Here is a 17,202-nt window from a genome sequence, read left to right as displayed (position 1 = left end):
TCTGTCCAACTGCTTTTGCCTGGAGATGCATATTAAAACAATTACCTGGCAGAATATTCTTTACCCTAGCTAAACCCAGAGACCTTTTAAACACTTGCTGATCCAAACAGCTTGGAACTCGGGTCTTTCTCTGATGCTGTTGCTGCTACCACGTGAGTAGGAGGGATATGACTCCCTCAGAAAGAGGCTGTCGGCCGGGTCCAAACTGCCAAGTCGACATCATCCTCAGCTGAACATGGCATTTGCGCATGTGCCCACGACCCTCATCTCTAAGATTCATGGTGGGTGACCGATGGTCTTGTCCAGTTTCCCACAGGCGTCTTGCTTTCGTGCACCAGGAGGGCAGAGCAGCGGCGCGGCAGCTGGGCGCGTGGGCTTACCGAGTCCCGCGGGTCTGCGCCATCCCTCTTCGCGGCCCCGGCCACCCGGACACTCTCTTCCCGCACGGGAGGCCTGCTCCAGCTTCCGACGCGAGCGAAAGGCGACTCATGTTTCTTTTCCTTTTGCGCCAGTAGCACTTTTAACATCTCCGAAACATGAGACTTGTCACAGAGTTTAGTGATCGTGCACTTCAGAATAAAAATAAGCCAGAATGAATCAACTTGTCCGAATGAACTTGTCAGTTTAACGTGAAGTCCTAGAGGGAAAGGACCATGCCTTTCTTGTCCCGGTGTCCACGGTACCCAGCTCTTGGCTTGGCACTCAGCGAATGTGTCCTGAACACGTCCAAATAGAAACGACTAAGGAAATGGACAAATGAACGGAGGTAGAAAACAAGGGAAGAATGGAGAAATCAAGGAAGGAACGAAGAAAATCCGGAGCCCCGGAGGGAGGGGAGTGCGCAGCCCTGCCGCCCGGGGGCGGTGTAGAGGGCGCGCGCCCGCACCAGCGCCCCACGGCCCTGTTCCCTTTAAAGGGCGCTTCCCCGCAGCCCTACCTCCCCGCAGACACCCAGGAGCCGGCCGCAGCGCTGGGCACCCGAGACGTGAGCGCGGGAGCCCCCAGCCGGTACCCCGGGGCGAGGCAGGTGCAGCTGTCCCGCCTTCGGCCTCCTCCTCCTCCTGCACCCGGGGCCGCGCCATGCCTCGCGGCGTGGAGGCGCTGGACCTGCCGGTGCGGAACGGAGCCTCAGGCCCGTCCCGGGGGCCCTACCGCAGGTCGGTACCCAGGGGCTCTCGGCTCCGCCTACTGGGCCTCCGTGGGGCCCCCTCCATCCACAGTCCCTCCCCGGGGCCCCACCGCGCCCCCTCCCAGGGCTGCTTTCCTCCCTGGGTCTTCTCGCGTACCCCCTCCGCTCCATCTGCCACCGCCCCCACCTGGCTCCGCTTCGCTAGCTCCCTCCTCCAGCCTCCCGGGGCTTGGAGAGGCCAGCTCGCTGACACGTGGAAAAAGTCCCCCAGGACACCAATTTAAGAAGCTCTCCTCCGGCTCCCGGCTCACCCAGCCGGGCGGGAGGCGACGGGGCGGAGGTGGGGACTCGGGGGCGGGGCGGGAACGCCTGGCCACGCGCCGCTTCCCGCCTGGCGCCCGCAGATCCGCCGTGCAGCCCGGCCCGACGCCGCCCGAGCCGTGCCCGCCGCACCCGGGACCCGCCGCGCCTGGTCTCGGCCGCGGTCTGCGCGCACCGGGCGGCTGGCAGGAAGGGTAAGAGAAGGGGGGCCCGGCTGGAAGGGCTCCAGCTGCCGGGGAGGCGTTCCCGGCCACGCCAAAATGCGTGTGCACTGAATCGTTTTTCCTGCCCGGAATCCCGGGAGCCGTGGAAAGTTTCGAAGGCGGAGGCATGGCCCGGCAGCCTTGTCGTCTCCCCCAGAACAGCAAGCCAGAGAGAGGATCAGGGGTTTTCAGGTTAACGGTCAGGTGAGGCGCCTGAGCTGCATCTTTCTGAATGTGGGACTCGGGAGAAATCCTCATCAAGTGGATGGCTTTACTGTTCTAGACTAGAGCTTTCTTGCTGCCTTGAGAATGCTTATATTAACTGCTTGCATTTAGTTAAATAAGGCTGGGCTTCGCCTTCCGGAACAAACAGGCCTTTTCCTCAGGTGGGGGCGTTATAGTGTGGTTAACCCCGATTCTCTGCCTTTATGAAAAGGCGTACAGTTCAGCCTGATGGTGCTGCCAAGGGGCGCCACCTCCGTGCTCAAAGGCCCAACCACCCAGCTGCGCCGCGGAGCCGGGGTGGGGAGTACAAGCAGGCCTTGGCTCCCCCTTCCCTGCTCAAAAACAAATATAGAGGTGGGCCGTTAAACCTTCTTAAAATAGTGTAGAGACTTTCCTTCCTTTCCTGCATGGCGCTCTCAACATTATAAATGGACTTAATGCTAGCAAGGAAAGCCAGAATTCTAGAGGAGAATTTACTTGATCTCTAAGTGTGCCATATATTTTTTTAGACCAATTTTGAATTAGCAGACATAACTTTGGTGCAAATTTTTTGACAACTGGATACATGTTAATGTTACACCAAAATGACTATGTATCATGCAACTTATAAACCATCTCTCTTATTGGTAGGTGTCTGTTTTTAATGGAGCAGATGGGTAGAAGGTATACATTCCTTCCATCTGCCTTAGCCCTAAAAGGTAGGCGCAAATTGACTCTGGGTTTATTTACTGTCTTCTGCTTGGATTGATAAATAGGCATGTGTTCATGATGGGTGTGGTGTATAATCTTTCTGTTATTTATCTTGACTCCAGTATTTTTCTTAGCACATTTCCTTTAGGACTTAAATGGTTTTTATCCTATCCAGTGAGTGTCTTCAGAAGCTCCCTTTCTTACAGTAGAGGACGCACATTTGTGTGCACACATAATAGCTTTTGAAGAGAAACTGATTTGAAATATATATGTCTGGTTGTACGATACCATTGGGAAACAGAGGATTGTGTCTTTGTAAACTGAGAACAGAAGAAAGGGTCAGTAAGAGAGAGGTGGGAGATGTCCGTGGATGTCAGGATGCGAATGCTGGTATTTTATACTGAAGGGAACAACTACATCGTTGTCCCCAGATGAGGGATGTGGACTTCACACTTTCAGGAACTGTTCACCACCTCTCTGATGCACTAACATGAGGTTTGGGGAATCCGGTGGTTTCTTCCTGCTGAGTCACCAGTGTTGAGATTTTTTGGCTCATCTTCCTCTTCATACTTTAAGACGAGTCAAACTATTACTGTGAACTTTCCACAGACACACCCTTCTCCATAAACCAGCTTCTGTGGCCTGGACCCTGGAAACAAGCACGTTTCCCACATGTCCCTTGACCATTCCCATGCAGAGGCCATCATAATAGTGCCAATTTTATTTTGTCTCCTGCACCTAAAAACTGGTAAATCCTGGTGAAGTGTTTGAGGAGGCCATGTTCTTTTCTCCCAAGGAGGAACAGATCAAAAGTGTTGTTTTTAACAATAGAATAATACCTATAAATATTTTAAGCAAGTAGGAAGAGTAGGGAGATAAATTTTGAACACCGTGGCGGAGAATACAGAACTAAGTCAGGGATGATCCTATTCACAAGCTAATCTCTGGCTAGGTCTCTATGAGTGAGGTGAAACCCAGAGAAAGAGAATTTTTGAAACTTAGTGGAAAAACAGGTGGCTTCTTGTGGCTACAATTTTCAAAGTAGAAATAGTGGCCAAGGAAATCCCTTTTGGCTATGAAATTCAAAAGAAGGATCTTCCCTGAGGCTGGGCTGTTCTCTTGAGCTGAGGCCTGCGGTCCCGCTTCCCGGTATCAGTTGTGAAGAATGAAACCACCTTAGTGAGCTCTCACGTCACGCATTATGGGTTTCATAGAGAAGAGCAATTTTATTTCCAAACCGCAATTCTTTTTTCAATATCAAATGTTTAAAGCCATGTTTTAGTTTATTTTTTGTTTGCACTGGCAGTCGTCTGAGGTTTTTTCTTCCCACGTTCCTCAGCCTACCTCTGTCTGAGCTTTCCCTTCCATTTTGAGCTTGGGCCCCTGGCCCGTTCTCACTGGTGTGGCAAGACAGCTTTGGGGGTATGTTGCTGGTATTTCTTTCCCCTCAGCTGGGGGGACTGTTTCCTTTCTTCTCTTCTGAAGGTTACATTTTGTTATCTCCCCTTGAATACATCTGGTGGTTTCAGCCTAAAATATCTGTCAGGCAATAATTGGTGACTAGTGAGGCTAAACATTCTGGAAAATTGTCCTTGCTGTAATTCCAGAAGACCCACAATTAAAAAAAAAAAATCATATCACCTCTAGCATCTGGAGGGAATTGCTAGAGATAGGGTAAATCTAGGGATTCCCCAACTGACATTGAGGTGGTCTTGTCCAAAAATAAGGTAAACTCATTCAATAGTTTGAGGAAAAAATTGTTAATTATAACTTTGTAACTTCTTTTAATTTTCCTGTTCCTTAGGAAGAGTCATCAGCATGACCCTGTTAACTTGGGCACATATTGAAAATGTTAGAGAAAGCAAAATATAAGGAATGCCATAATTCCCGTCGTCTTCTCCAGCTTTTGGAATCCTGTATTGCTGAAATATGGACTTTTTCTTTACTTGTCTCTGCCCCAGAGAGCTGAGTCTTCAGGATGTGTTTTCCAAGGGGGTATGGCTTGTTCAGAACAAGCACTTTTAAAATGTGCAGCCCTAGTTCTGCTTTCCTGCTGGCCTGAGGCAGCAAAGTGGTGATGGGAGATGATTTTATAGGAACTTGGTGGCACGGTTGTCTTTAGGGAAATTCCTGAAAGTTGTAGCATGCTCATCTTTTATGAGTGGCTCTAGTAGAAAATGAAAACCCCCTTTACAGTCTTTTCTCCGGGGGATGCTTCTCAGGATTAGAATGACCGTGTCATTTAGATTCCGAGAGCTGTGCTGAGAAGGTACCCAAGATTTCCTTCTTTGACTTTTTATTTCTTAACTTCCTTTAGTTGGGGCCCAACTACCCCAGAGCTAAATGTTCAGCTATCTGGACATTTTTTTCTCTCTCTCTTTTGTGAAATTAGCAAATCATGAGAAAATCAGTTTGTTGTAGGAATTGGAGTGAAAAAAAAAAACTAATGTGGGAGTTGTTGGGCTTGGTCTAAAGTCTTCCATCTGCCAGATTGTCCTGTGACGCTCACCCTGGGGCCAACGTGGTTACTGCTGTAGAAACACTGAATTTTACTCTCTGCATTTGCTTGATTACCTGATACGTATTCTTAGATCCTTTCTTTTTGAAATAGCTTGTTTTAACTCATAAAGATACCTCAGGAATTCATATATTAATCACCAGAAATCAAAAAAATATGGAAAACTTGAAGGAAAAAATTAAGATTATCTATAATACTACTTCACAGAGATTACCAAGATTTTTTTTTTCTCGTTTATGCACTTCCAGACTCCTAAAATGTCTACATACAGATGTAAATGTCAACATTTTTGGAAAAATGGAATCTCAATATATTTACTTTATAACTTAAAAAAAGTTTAACAGGGGGCTGGCCCGGTGCCATAGTGGGTACATTTGCGTGCTCTTTTCCTTTGGCCCAGGGTTCGAGGGTTTGCATCCTGGGGTCAAGCCGTGCTGTGAGGGCGTCCCATATATAAAGTGGAGGAGGATGTTAGCTCAGGGCCAATCTTCCTCAACAAAAAACGTTTAACAGTATGTCATAGGCATCCTTAAGTCAATACAAAGTTAGAAATAGGGTTGCAATGAACATTTTTGTAACCATCTTACTAACTGGTTATTTAAACATTTGTGGTATAAATCCATAGAGGTGTGATTCCTAGATCATAGATATTCTTAGATACTGCCAAAGTGCCCTTCAAAAATTTACATTTCCTTCAATAAGGTTTTTTCATTATTGATAAATAAAAATTAAGATAGCTCTCACCAATATGATTGTTAGTAAATTTTTGTTGTTGTTGTTAAGTATTCACTGGCCTGTTCAGATCCTTTGCTGATTATAATATTGGTTTTTTGTTTTTGTTTTTGTTTTTTTTTGTTTTTGCTGAGCGAGATTACTCCCTAACCAACATCTGTTGCCAATTTTCCTCTTTTTTTGCTTGAGGAAGATTAGCCCCAAGCTAACATCTGTGCCGGTCTTCTTCCACTTTATATGTGGGTCGCTGCCACAGTGTGGCTGACTAGTGGTGTAGGTCCACACCAGGGATCCAAATCCACAAACCCCAGGCCGCTGAAGCGGAGTATGTCGAACCTAATCGCTATACCACAGGGCTGGCCCGTTGGGTTGTTTTTTCTTATTAATAATTTGGAGCTCTTTACAGGTAATAGATAGTAACTTTTTTTGGCTTTTTAAGTATATTGCAGACCCTTTTTTACCCAGTCTCTGTTTTAACTTTTTGAAGTTTTAAATTTTTGTAAGATCTGTCAGTCATTTTCATGGCTTCTGAATTTTGACATACTTAGAAAGGCATGTTAAATCATATTTTAAAAAATTCTGTGTCTTATGCTTCAATCAGCTTTTTTAATGTGTCTAAATTTTATTTGCATTTGGTTTGAGAGAGGACTCTAACTTTTTCTCTCCCCATTGGATTACAAGTTTTCGTGAAAACAATTCACTGAATAACTCATTCTTTGCAAAGACTTTGGGAATAGTGAATGAAACAGAATAGGGTTTCTATCAGCAAACCAAGCAACTAAATTACCTAAAACCCTCTAATGTATCTTGCCTAAGTAAGACTTTTTAGTATGTTTTTAATTCAGTTTTTCATATCAAAATTTAGGCTATTATTATTGTTATTGTTATTATTTTTAATATTATTAAAAATTAGTAATTAGAAAGTAATTACTTTCTATTATTATTATTGTTTTTGTTTTTATTATATTTGTTGTTGTCGTTATTATCTGATCTTAACAGTTACTGGCCAAGGAAAAGTTCATGTAATCAGGGTTGTTATCTCATTTCTTTTTTCCACAAATATTTATTGAATACCTATTATGTGTTAGGTACTGTGCTATATGCTGGGGGATATAGTGATAAACAAAACCGGACCTTCATTGTGATCTCAGTTATGAAGGAAGTTAAGTGGTGAGAGAGGCAGTGGGGAAGGCCACATTTGATGGAATGGTCCAGGAACCCTTTCTAAAGAGGTGACACTTGATCTGAAAGGTGAAGGACAATAAGGAGCAAGACATGCAGAGAGTTGGGGAAATCGCAGCAGAGCAGATCAAACAAGCAGATCAAGCAAGTGCAAATGCCCAGAGCAGGGAATGTTCCAGGGCCAGGAAGGAGGTGTGAGGGAGTGAGGAAGGGGAAGAGAAGGGCTAGGAAGGAGTGGACAGGAGACTCTTAGGCAATGGTAGGAGAAATGGATTTTAGTCTGAGAGCAGGGGAAAGCCACTAATGGGTTTTAAGCAGGGAAGTGATAACTGATTTACCCTTTAAAATTACCCCTCTGGCTATTGTGTAGAGAATTGGGAGGTGAGCGATTATGCTTGGATCAGGGAGGCTGCTGTTGATATAGAGAGATGGGGACCACTCCATGATGTGGTTTTTTTTTTTTTTTTTGGTGAGGAAGATCAGCCCTGAGCTAACATCCATGCCAATCCTCCTCTTTTTGCTGAGGAAGACTGGCCCTGAGCTAACAGCTATTGCCAATCTTCCTCCTTTTTTTCCCCCCCTTTTTCTCCCCAAAGCCCCAGTAGATAGTTGTATGCCATAGTTGCACATCCTTCTAGTAGCTGTATGTGGGACGCGGCCTCAGCATGGCTGGACAAGCGGTGTGTGGGTGCACGCCCCGGATCCGAACCTGGGCTGCCAGTAGCGGAGAGCGCGCACTTAACTGCTAAGCCACGGGGCCGGTCCCCCCATGATGTGTTTTGAAGGAAGACTTGATCTATTGGTTGTGAGGGTTGAGGAAGAGGAGAAATCAAAGCATGACTCTGGAGCAAAAGTTCTTGTACTTTGCTACACGTTAGAATCACCTGGAAAGTTTTATCAGAATCTCAATGCTCAGCTCATACCTGGGCACCAATTAAATCAGAATGTCTAGGGGCTGGAAGCCAGATGCTGAAACCTTTAAAAAATCTCCAGGTGATTCTGTTGTGCAGCCAAGGTGGAAAGCCACTGACAGGATGAGGAATTACAGCTGAAACATCTGGAAGAACGTGTGTGATCACTGTGTTGAGCAGGTGGCTGGAGGGTTGTTTTCAGAAACCTATTAGACACATGGGTAGAGTTTCAAGCAAGAGGTTAGAGAAGGAAGTCTGTTTAAGAAAGAGATTTGCTGGAGATGCAGGTGTGAAAGTCCACATCACATGGGTAGTATTTAAAGCCACAGGAATGGACGAACTCTTCTAGAAGGGAGGATAGAGGATAGAAGAGCCCTGGACTGTGTCCCGAGGCACTCTGGCATCTGAGTCAGATGGAAGAGGGGCCAGCAAAGGAGACTGAGAGATGCCCAGTGAGGTAGAAAGAAAACCAAGGGATGGGGTGTCCTAGAAGCAGAGAGACGAGATTGTCCCGGGGCTGTAGTGGTCAGCTGTACCAAATGCTACTGGGCCACTAAGCGGAGGCCTGAGAAGTGGCCGTTGGAATCTGCAGCAGGAGATGGTTCACTCTGAGCAGTTTCAGTGGAGGTGAACGAATGGAAACCCAGCATTTGCTCTAGAGAATCGGAAGCACAAAGTTACTGTGAGGAAGGTAAATGTTGGGTTCATTCCGTCAGATGGCTCTACTTGCTTTTTCCTTGTCACATCAATAACGTGACCATTTAGAAGACTGCTGAATTTATGGGCTAGAATGCTGTTGCCTGCCAAATTATCATACGTTTTTAAATATGAGAAATTATGTTTGAAATATTAGTTTATTTGAACATAACATCTTTTTATTCCTTCGTGACCATCTTACAGGCCATTATTCCTTAAGAAGTATTAACTCAGGGATCAAGAAGGAACTTTGGACAAGGGGGTCAGTAAAATTGGATTCTTATAGTTGGGGGCAAGTTGCAACCTCAGAGTATCAGTTGCCTCACTGGTAAAATGAGGAATTCCGAACAGGTAACCTCTAAGGTGGTGGACTTCAAACTTGAGTGCATATTAGAATCACCTGGGGATCTTTTTTAAAACCCCAGTTCCCAGGCTGCGTCCAGACCAATTAGGCCAGAATCTCTGAGGGTGGAATCTGAGCATCGGTATTCTTGAAGCTTCCCCGGTGATCCAATGTGCAGCCACGTTTGAAAACAACGGCCCTGCATTCTTGTCTAGCTCTAGTATGGAATTTTTCTATCCTTGGGTATTAATATATTCCTTGCCTTCAACAAAATTGGGAAGAAGGGAGGAATGGATACTGGGCAGGCAACTAGCAGTGTCTGCCATGGGAGGTCTCAGAATTTACCTTCTAGGCTTCCTTTCACAGGAAGAGATTGAAGGACACTCTCCACAAAATGAGGAAGCAAAGAAAGAGGTGGAGATGGGATCAGGAAACTCAGAATCCAATTTAAGAAGGAGGTGAAGGGAATTCCCAAACTGATGGCCTGAAGAGGGATTAGAAAGCAACCAGTGTAGGTTGGAGCAGGGGGATGAGGGCTCCAGGAATGATGTCTCTGGAAAAGAAAGGAATGGACAGGATATACAACTCGTTTGTATTGAAGGGAGCTGGCAGATTCAGCCAGAGTGTGGCGATAAAATCCTGGTTGGTAGGTAGAAAACTAAGCAAACAGGAAAAAAGGCAATTAACTCCAGAAAAAATTTTTCTTACTGGAAAGAATATGAGATCACGATGTACTATTGGCTCAACTGTGAAGAGTATTTGCATATTCACTTTGTAAATTCTGAATGTTAATTTATCCAAAATTTTTATTAAAACTTTATTGGGAAGATGAGTGGGGAGGTGAAATGTGTACGTTTGTTGGTGGGGGCAGATGTATGACCTAAATCTATGTTTTCCAAAGGAGGACATAAATTGATAATGCCTAAAAAAGGGAAAAAAGTAGTGGGATACTATTATTTAGAAATATTAAAGTAAATATCTGGAAAAAAAGATAAAAATAGTTGCCTATAAGGAACAGAAATCAGGGGTGGGGTTGGTTATAGTCCATTTAAAATTGTGTACACAATTAAGTTTGAGGGAAAAAATGATGGTAGTGGGGAGGCAGGTGGGACCAGATGATGCGGAGCTACAGGAATGCAGGTTCCTGATTTGGGTTCTGGAAAGCTAGTGGTACCGTTCACTACGATAAGAGACAGGAAGAAGGACAGATTTGGAAAGTGGTTTGTCCTCCCTCCCCTGCCCCATCTTCTGTGACTAGTAAGAGAGAGTCATGAATTCGAAAAAACATTCTGTTCCAGTGTGGCTACATCAATACGAGATACCTCAACAGTTCTGATAGGGAAAGGAGCTGGGGGAACAAACATCCCTTTCTCCCAGGCTAAGGAGTTTAGTATCAGCTGGGATAACCAAAGAACAACCACATCTAAGGTGTGGTTGGAGCTCTTGAATACTAGAGAAGTAGTCCCGAATATTTTTGATAACATATTCCCAACAGTTAAAAGAATATCCACCTTCTCTGAATGTATATTTATTTATATATTGTATGCAGAACCATCTATACTGTAAAACAGGTAAAATGAACATTTTAAGGGATGAGGTAGATGAGGATGTTAAAATGAATTGCTAAATGCAATAACTTTATAATGTCATTATAACTTCATAGTATCATTACCTTATGTCTTAGGGTACTACGTATACACTTAGGGCCAGGCTCGTTATTTAACAATAGTAGATTTAACCAATATTTTAAATAATTTTCTTGATACATCTTTTTTTTTTTTCCATCTTCTTTTCAAATCGAGTTCGCTTTTCATCTTTTTTTAGCTCATGGCCAACCAAGTTAATATTAGGAGAATGTTAGCTTTCCCAGTTTCCTGATATTATTTTAGGCTTTAGGCTTTAGGTTTTATGATGTCTCATTTTTTAAAAAGATCTTTATGTCCCTTGCGCATTTGGTGAGGGTTAGCTAAACTGGATAATATACTCTAAAAAATGCTTAAATGGGCCCACCTAAATCCTAAGTGGTGGGAGTATGCTGAAACCCAGTGAGGGCATCACCATCAACCCCCTACTTTGGGGAGCTGCATTCTTCTCCCTGGATGCCTTGCATACTGAAGTGAAACAGGCATCTGGCATTCTGACCAAGTGAGGGCATCTTAGGTGTGATATATAATAACGCATACATTAAAACTTGCAAATCTTAACTTCTCTCTTTGCTAGGTTAAATACAGTTAGAAGCCCTAACCCTTTCTTCTTGCAAAGCAGCAAATGATCTTGTATACCCCCTTGCGTGCACGCACCCACTTTGGAGGCCACAGGAATGGAAAGCAAAGTTTCATGCCTCTTTTTGAGTAAATTAAGGGTCACGCAAGCTGAAAAGCAATAGCAGCCTGGGCTGGTTAGCTTACTTGCTGAGCAGATTGTGCTAACAGGAACAAGGTACCATCGTTGAAACTGGTGTGTGCATTTTTCTGAAGCAAAGGTCAAAAGCCTTCACACATTCTCATAGGAGTTTATGACCCCAATGAGGTTAAGAATTGCTGATAACTTGTTTTTTTTCTTTTTTCAAAACTTTAAGCTCTGCAGGATCTTTTAGTCATTGATTTGATAAAGCCGGAATTGCCCTTGGTCATATGAGAGGCTTGAAATTAGCCAACATCACACGGTCCTGATGGTCAGGGGAAAGAGTAAGTTTTCTTAGTAACCGACTAGCTTTCATGTGCTTCCTGCCTGACTTCTCACCCCAGTACCAGTCTCAGGCTTCGTTCTTACAGCCCATTTAGTTTTCAGTTGCAGCTTCTCTAGCTTTTATTTAGCCCACTGTGTGGGTGACTTTCCATTCTATTCCAGAGCTTGGTTTTATGCTTACAAACACTGTGCTTTTTTCCTTTGATATTTTGGTCCTTAACGGTGCCATTTATTAAGCTTATACAAATCCAGGTCATATATTTCCTGTAGTTGAGTGAGACAATTCATGAGTCATGATTGCTTTTATTTATTTCATGCAATTTCAACTGCCTGACTGCCCTGCAGTTGATGGGTCAGTGACATTTAGATCTTCATTGATTCCTGTTCCTTAGCTGTTTTATGGTGTGGTGACTTTCACTTCCGCTCGGTTGTGTTACCACAAGTTAGCAGCTCTCTGTGCTTTTCTAAACCCGCTGGTGATTTTCATCATTTGTGATGGAAGTTGCAGTATTTCTGCTGCTGACTTCATTCTTGCTTATGAAGTTGTGGCTTCAGCTTTCAAGCCTCTTGTACCAAACACAAACGCCTGCCCAGCACTAGAGGATGTTGGATAAGTATGTGTCAAAAGCAGGAAGGTTTTAGTCCTACGATATTGTCCTGTCTCTTATTTTTTTGGTTTTCCTATCTTTTCACTTTGCACTTTTTTTTTGCACTTTTCACTTTGCATTTTATTTTTGTTACAGCAACAAGATGTCTGGTTGTGTGTGTGTGTGTTTAATACCCTTCACCTACCAAGGAACTAGGGCAAATCTACAAATTGGGAAGAGGGGAGCAAAAGAGCCCTCAGAAAAGTAAAGTTTAGAAAGCTTATATATTTACATTTTCCTTGAGATATCAGAACTTTTGGAGCAAAATATCATTACTTTTTCTTCCAAACTTTAGATGTTATTTCTAAACCTAAGTTAGACTTATTAAAAACCAGCCATCTATGGGGGCTGGCCCGGTGGTGTAGTGGTTAAGTTTACGTGCTCCACTTTGGCGGTCTGGGGTTGGCGAGTTCGGATCCTGGGTGCAGACCTATGCACCACTTATCAAGCCATGATGTGGTGGCGTCCCACATACAAAATAAAGGAGATTGGCACAGATGTTACTCAGGGCCAATCTTTATCACCAAAAAAAAGCCATCTCATCATGTAACTTTATTATTCACATTAATACATTTTCTGTATTTCTATCATTCTTTTATCAGTTGATCACATTTGACCAGTACTATCCTATATTTCACCTAGTGGCTCCTGTACACTTGAGGGGAAAGTTTTTCATGCTAGCTTTTTCGTTTTTCTTTTTATTCTTCACAGTGCCAGAAGTATTGCAACTGCTCTGTCAATACCTGCATGAAGAACTTTTGGAAGATACAATAGAATAAATAATTTAACACAATAAGTGATCCTGATGTTCATTTTCTGCTATATTGCCATTTCTTTTTGACCTGAGACTTATCTTCTTAATCAGGTTTCCTAGGGTAATGTTAACATCATTTATTGTTTCTTGAACACTTGGCCCTATAGTCGGGGAAACCAGCAGCTGGAAGGATTATTTGAAGCCTCTTGAAGCTATTGGGCTGCATCAGGCACGCTCTTCTCTCTGGTCCCAGGGTGTCAATGCGTACTTCGATTATAGCACTGAACACGTTTTATTATACTTTTATCCATTCGCATCTGCCCTTCCAGTGGACTGAGCTCCTGGAAGGCAGGAAAATGTCTCTGGCAGAGCTTGGCTCGCAAAGTGTTCACTAAGCATGTAACTTCATGCCTTGGGTTTCACATCACTGTTTTCGAGAAAACAACCTCTTCTTTCTTCACTACGGTGGTTCTCACTTTAGAGGCCAGGGGTGGGGTGTGTGTGTGTGGGGGGGGGAGGAGTTTCTGTGGCCTTATTCTCAGGGTTCTATCACAACTTTTCAGATACCCTTTTCGTTTTACTAAATGAAAAGATATTGTGAATCATCAGGATGAATACACTGGCAACACTGATCTACTAAGTGATGGTGGTTAACTCTAAATTAGGTATTGCTCAGACGTGCCCACGAAGGCTTCTGTGCGCATGTTCTCAGGGATCTGGAGGTTCACGTTGGAGGATGTTGCTCTTAGGCACAGTTAAGATGCCACCTTCTTGGAACTGCCTGCCTCCATGTTCCTCGTCTAGTGCCCCACAGCACTTACCACTCTGTGTATTACGACGTGCTATGGGATTTCCCCTCTGACTCTCTGAGCCCCTCTCCCAGAGTTCGCCTCTGCTTCCATAATGCTTTTTACACTTACAGGACAGCATTTACTGAGCTGTTTGATAACCTGTGAATATGTACTCGTAAGTCTGTCTCTCCTGCCAGACACTGAGCATCTGACGTTCAGGGAACCCATCAGCTTTGTGTCCTGAGCACCTGGCCCAGTCGCTCAGCACAGTCAGTGTTCAGTAAGTTGGTGAGATCGAATCAAGAGGTTACTGCAGCAGGTGCAGGGCAAACACATTTTAAAAGTCTTCTCATTCTTTTGAAATGAAACTCATTGTGGTCATTGATTTTTCATTTCTAAAAGTTTTTTTGTGTTTCCCAAGTTTTTCTTGTAGATATTTTTACCTGTGTTTGTCTTTAAATATGGTAAGCGTGGTTGTTTTCTGTTTGGTGTCTGATTCCGATGGGCTTAGCCCTGTTTCTGCTATATTGCTAACCTGACTGTCTCACATTAGTTACTTTGTTTCCTCGGGTGCTTGGTCATGTTTTACTAGCTGCCAGCCAATGTATTTTATGAGTTATTTGCTAGAATGCCCCCAGTCCTGGGAGGAACACCTGGAGAGGTCTGTGGTGTTTGCTGGGGGACGGAGGGCAGTCCCACTCTGGAGCCCCATGACCCCAGGAGGCTCACAGTTTGACATTCCCTGGCTGAACCCTCAAAGGGCTGGGTTGTGGCCATCATTTCTCAGGATGGGTCTATTTTTCTATTTCCTTTTCCTTTTTTTTCATTTGGGACCACTCTGGCCTTCTCTGGAGTCCTCCAGGTGTGGGGGCGAGCGGTTTTCATGCTGGTTATTTTTCTGAGGGACTAGCTCTTTGGGTTCCCCGTCTGAATGTGAGGAGGATCTCCTCTCCCATCTTGGATGGCCTTTGGGCCTTGAGTCTTGGCTCCCTGGCTCCCCTTTCCTGGGCCCGCAGAATGGAAGCCTAAGTGTGCACGGACGGTGATGGCTCCTGCTTCTCCAGGGTCCCCCAACATGGCCAGGGAGTTCCTTTCTCTCTTTTAATGATTCAATCTTTAGGTGCTTCAAAAGTACTTTGGTACTTTTTGGTACTTGATACTTATTTCTCAGTCTTTTACAGGCACTTTCTCCACCTCCCCAAAAGAGAAGGATGCATTTTATCCAGCATCTTTCATCTTTTTCTTTCCCTTTTTCTTTCTCTTTCTCTGCCTCCTCCCTTTCCTTCTTCCCTCCCTCTTTCTCCTTCCTTCCTTCCTTCTTTCCTATCCAGCAGGAGAATTCTGAATAACCTGGCCTACTAATTCTGGAAATAGGAGGTCCAAAAATCAATTTAAAAAGACAAAATTGTTAACAACTGAGTATAAGCCATAAGTAGTCTTAAGATAAGCCTTAAAATAGTCTTTCCCTTTTGAACTTCTTTTAAACTCATTAGCTAAGGTAGATAACATAGATCATAAGTCAGTATAAAAATATGTCATTTAGATATTTCAGGTGAAAACATTCCCAAGAGTGACTCCCAGTTATTTAAAAAAAAAAAAAAAAAAAAAAAAGACTTCCCAAGAATGAGTAGCTTGAATGATTGGCTGAACTTAATGGAATTTATTCATTAAACTTTCCATTGAGACACTTCCTGTTGCAAGAAACAGAAATCTAACTCAAACTAGCTTAAGCCCCAATTTATTGGCTCAAATTAAAAGTCTTGGGATGGATGGCTTCAGGCACAGCTGCATCTAGGAACTCAAACATTGTCATTAGACTTAGTTCTTTCTCTTGTCTGTTATTCTATATTAGTTCCACTTTCTGGCAAGTTCTCCTATGATGGCAAGATGGCCTCCAGGAACTCCAGACTTATAGCCTATGCTTTAAGTGTATAATCTCCAAACTTTGTCGATTATGTATCCAACAGTAAAAGTTAAGCACATATCCCCAATGTGTATATATTTATTTAAAATTATATGCTACTACATACTACTCTTATTGTGTATGTTTTATTAATTACTAGTAGAGTTCAACTTTTTAGTTTTCAAGATAAAGAATAAAATAGAAATACCAATATTTTCTATAATCCCAGTGGATTGTTTTGCACACCCTCCTTTGGAGACTACTTCGTGGAAAGACCACTTCTCTCCCATCAATTAGAATCATAGTCCTGTGGGTGCATCTCGTTGATTCTTTTTGGCCTAGCTTAAGTCATGTGCCCATTCCTGAGTCCAGAGCCCTTGAAATAGTAAAAGCAAAATTTTACTAATATAAGGCAGTACGAATATCTGACTAGGCATAAATAGAAAGATGCTATTTTAAATTTTTAAAGCTATTTTGTTTTGGAACTTATAATCACTGATCTGTTGTCCCCAAAAATGGGATGTAATTCTTGTTTCAGTACAGAGTTATAGAACAAGGATTCTGTATTTCCACACAACTTGATTCCATTAGTCTATGCTAAATATCTGTGATTTCACACCGTGGGTATCATGAAAGTATCCCATCTAGTTTTTGTTAATACTCCAGTGACAGGTGAATGCTATATGTTAAGATGCAGGAATTGTCAAGACTTGCAAATAAAATCCTATTTTTATAACTTTTGAGAATGGCCATTTTGAATAAGATGGGTAGCTGTGTGGAAAGGCAGGTGATAGAGGGTCCTGAATAATTTTCAGATCTCTAAAGAGAAAAGGAGTTCACTGGTTGGAGGGTTTTGCTTGTAAGAATGGGTGAAGCATGTAAACGGAGAGTATTATTCAGGAACTTCTGATGGACACGCTGTTCTGTGTATTTAAAAATTGGTTTTGTGTGGCAGGAATACAATGGCTCATCTTGATTCTGAGGTGAATGAAGAATGTCTGAGGCAAGACCTGAAGTTTTACTTCATGAGCCCTTGTGAAAAATACCGAGCCAGACACCAGATTCCGTGGAAACTGGGTTTGCAGATTTTGAAGATAGTCATGGTCACCGCACAGGTAATTTTATGATATCGGTTCATTTGGTTTTTTTCGTTACTCTGAGATGAAACTGTTTTGACATGTTCTGCCACTTGACTTTTGATCTGAAAAGTCCACACTCAAGCTCATAAAACTGAGATTATGTTGACTATGGAGGGCAGATGGTAGGTGGAGGTTCAGTTTAGATGGCGACCCTGCTTTAGTAATGGATTATGAGGTCATCTCTCACAGGTTCTGTAAATGTAGGGAAATAGAAGATCTGGTTTGTGGGGGGTGGGTTTCTATATCTGAATGAGGCACATGGGCTGGTGAAGGCTGCTTAAGTTGAGGTGATTTTTGTTCTTGAAGTCTCTCATCTTTATTCAAATGCAC

The 17,202-nt window shown here is 43.3% G+C and overlaps 1 protein-coding gene across 3 annotated transcripts in view; it reads left to right on the top strand.

The window, feature by feature from the left end:
• Nucleotides 1-1,604: 1,604 nt before the first annotated feature.
• Nucleotides 1,605-17,202, top strand: part of MCOLN2 (mucolipin TRP cation channel 2) — a 51,454-nt gene continuing 35,856 nt past the window's right edge. For 2 of the 3 annotated variants that reach the window (XM_058538406.1, XM_058538404.1), the window contains exons 1-2: nucleotides 1,768-1,857; nucleotides 16,689-16,848. In XM_058538406.1, coding sequence (XP_058394389.1) covers nucleotides 1,781-1,857; nucleotides 16,689-16,848 — 237 coding nt within the window. In that variant the 5' untranslated portion in view covers nucleotides 1,768-1,780. Of the gene's footprint in view, nucleotides 1,645-1,767; nucleotides 1,858-16,688; nucleotides 16,849-17,202 lie in introns of those variants that run through there. The other variant, XM_058538405.1, reaches the window with a different exon arrangement.

This window comes from Diceros bicornis, chromosome 4 (assembly GCF_020826845.1).
Source record: "Diceros bicornis minor isolate mBicDic1 chromosome 4, mDicBic1.mat.cur, whole genome shotgun sequence".
Classification (NCBI taxonomy): Eukaryota; Metazoa; Chordata; class Mammalia; order Perissodactyla; family Rhinocerotidae; genus Diceros; species Diceros bicornis.
This window is presented reverse-complemented; position numbering and strand designations above follow the sequence as displayed.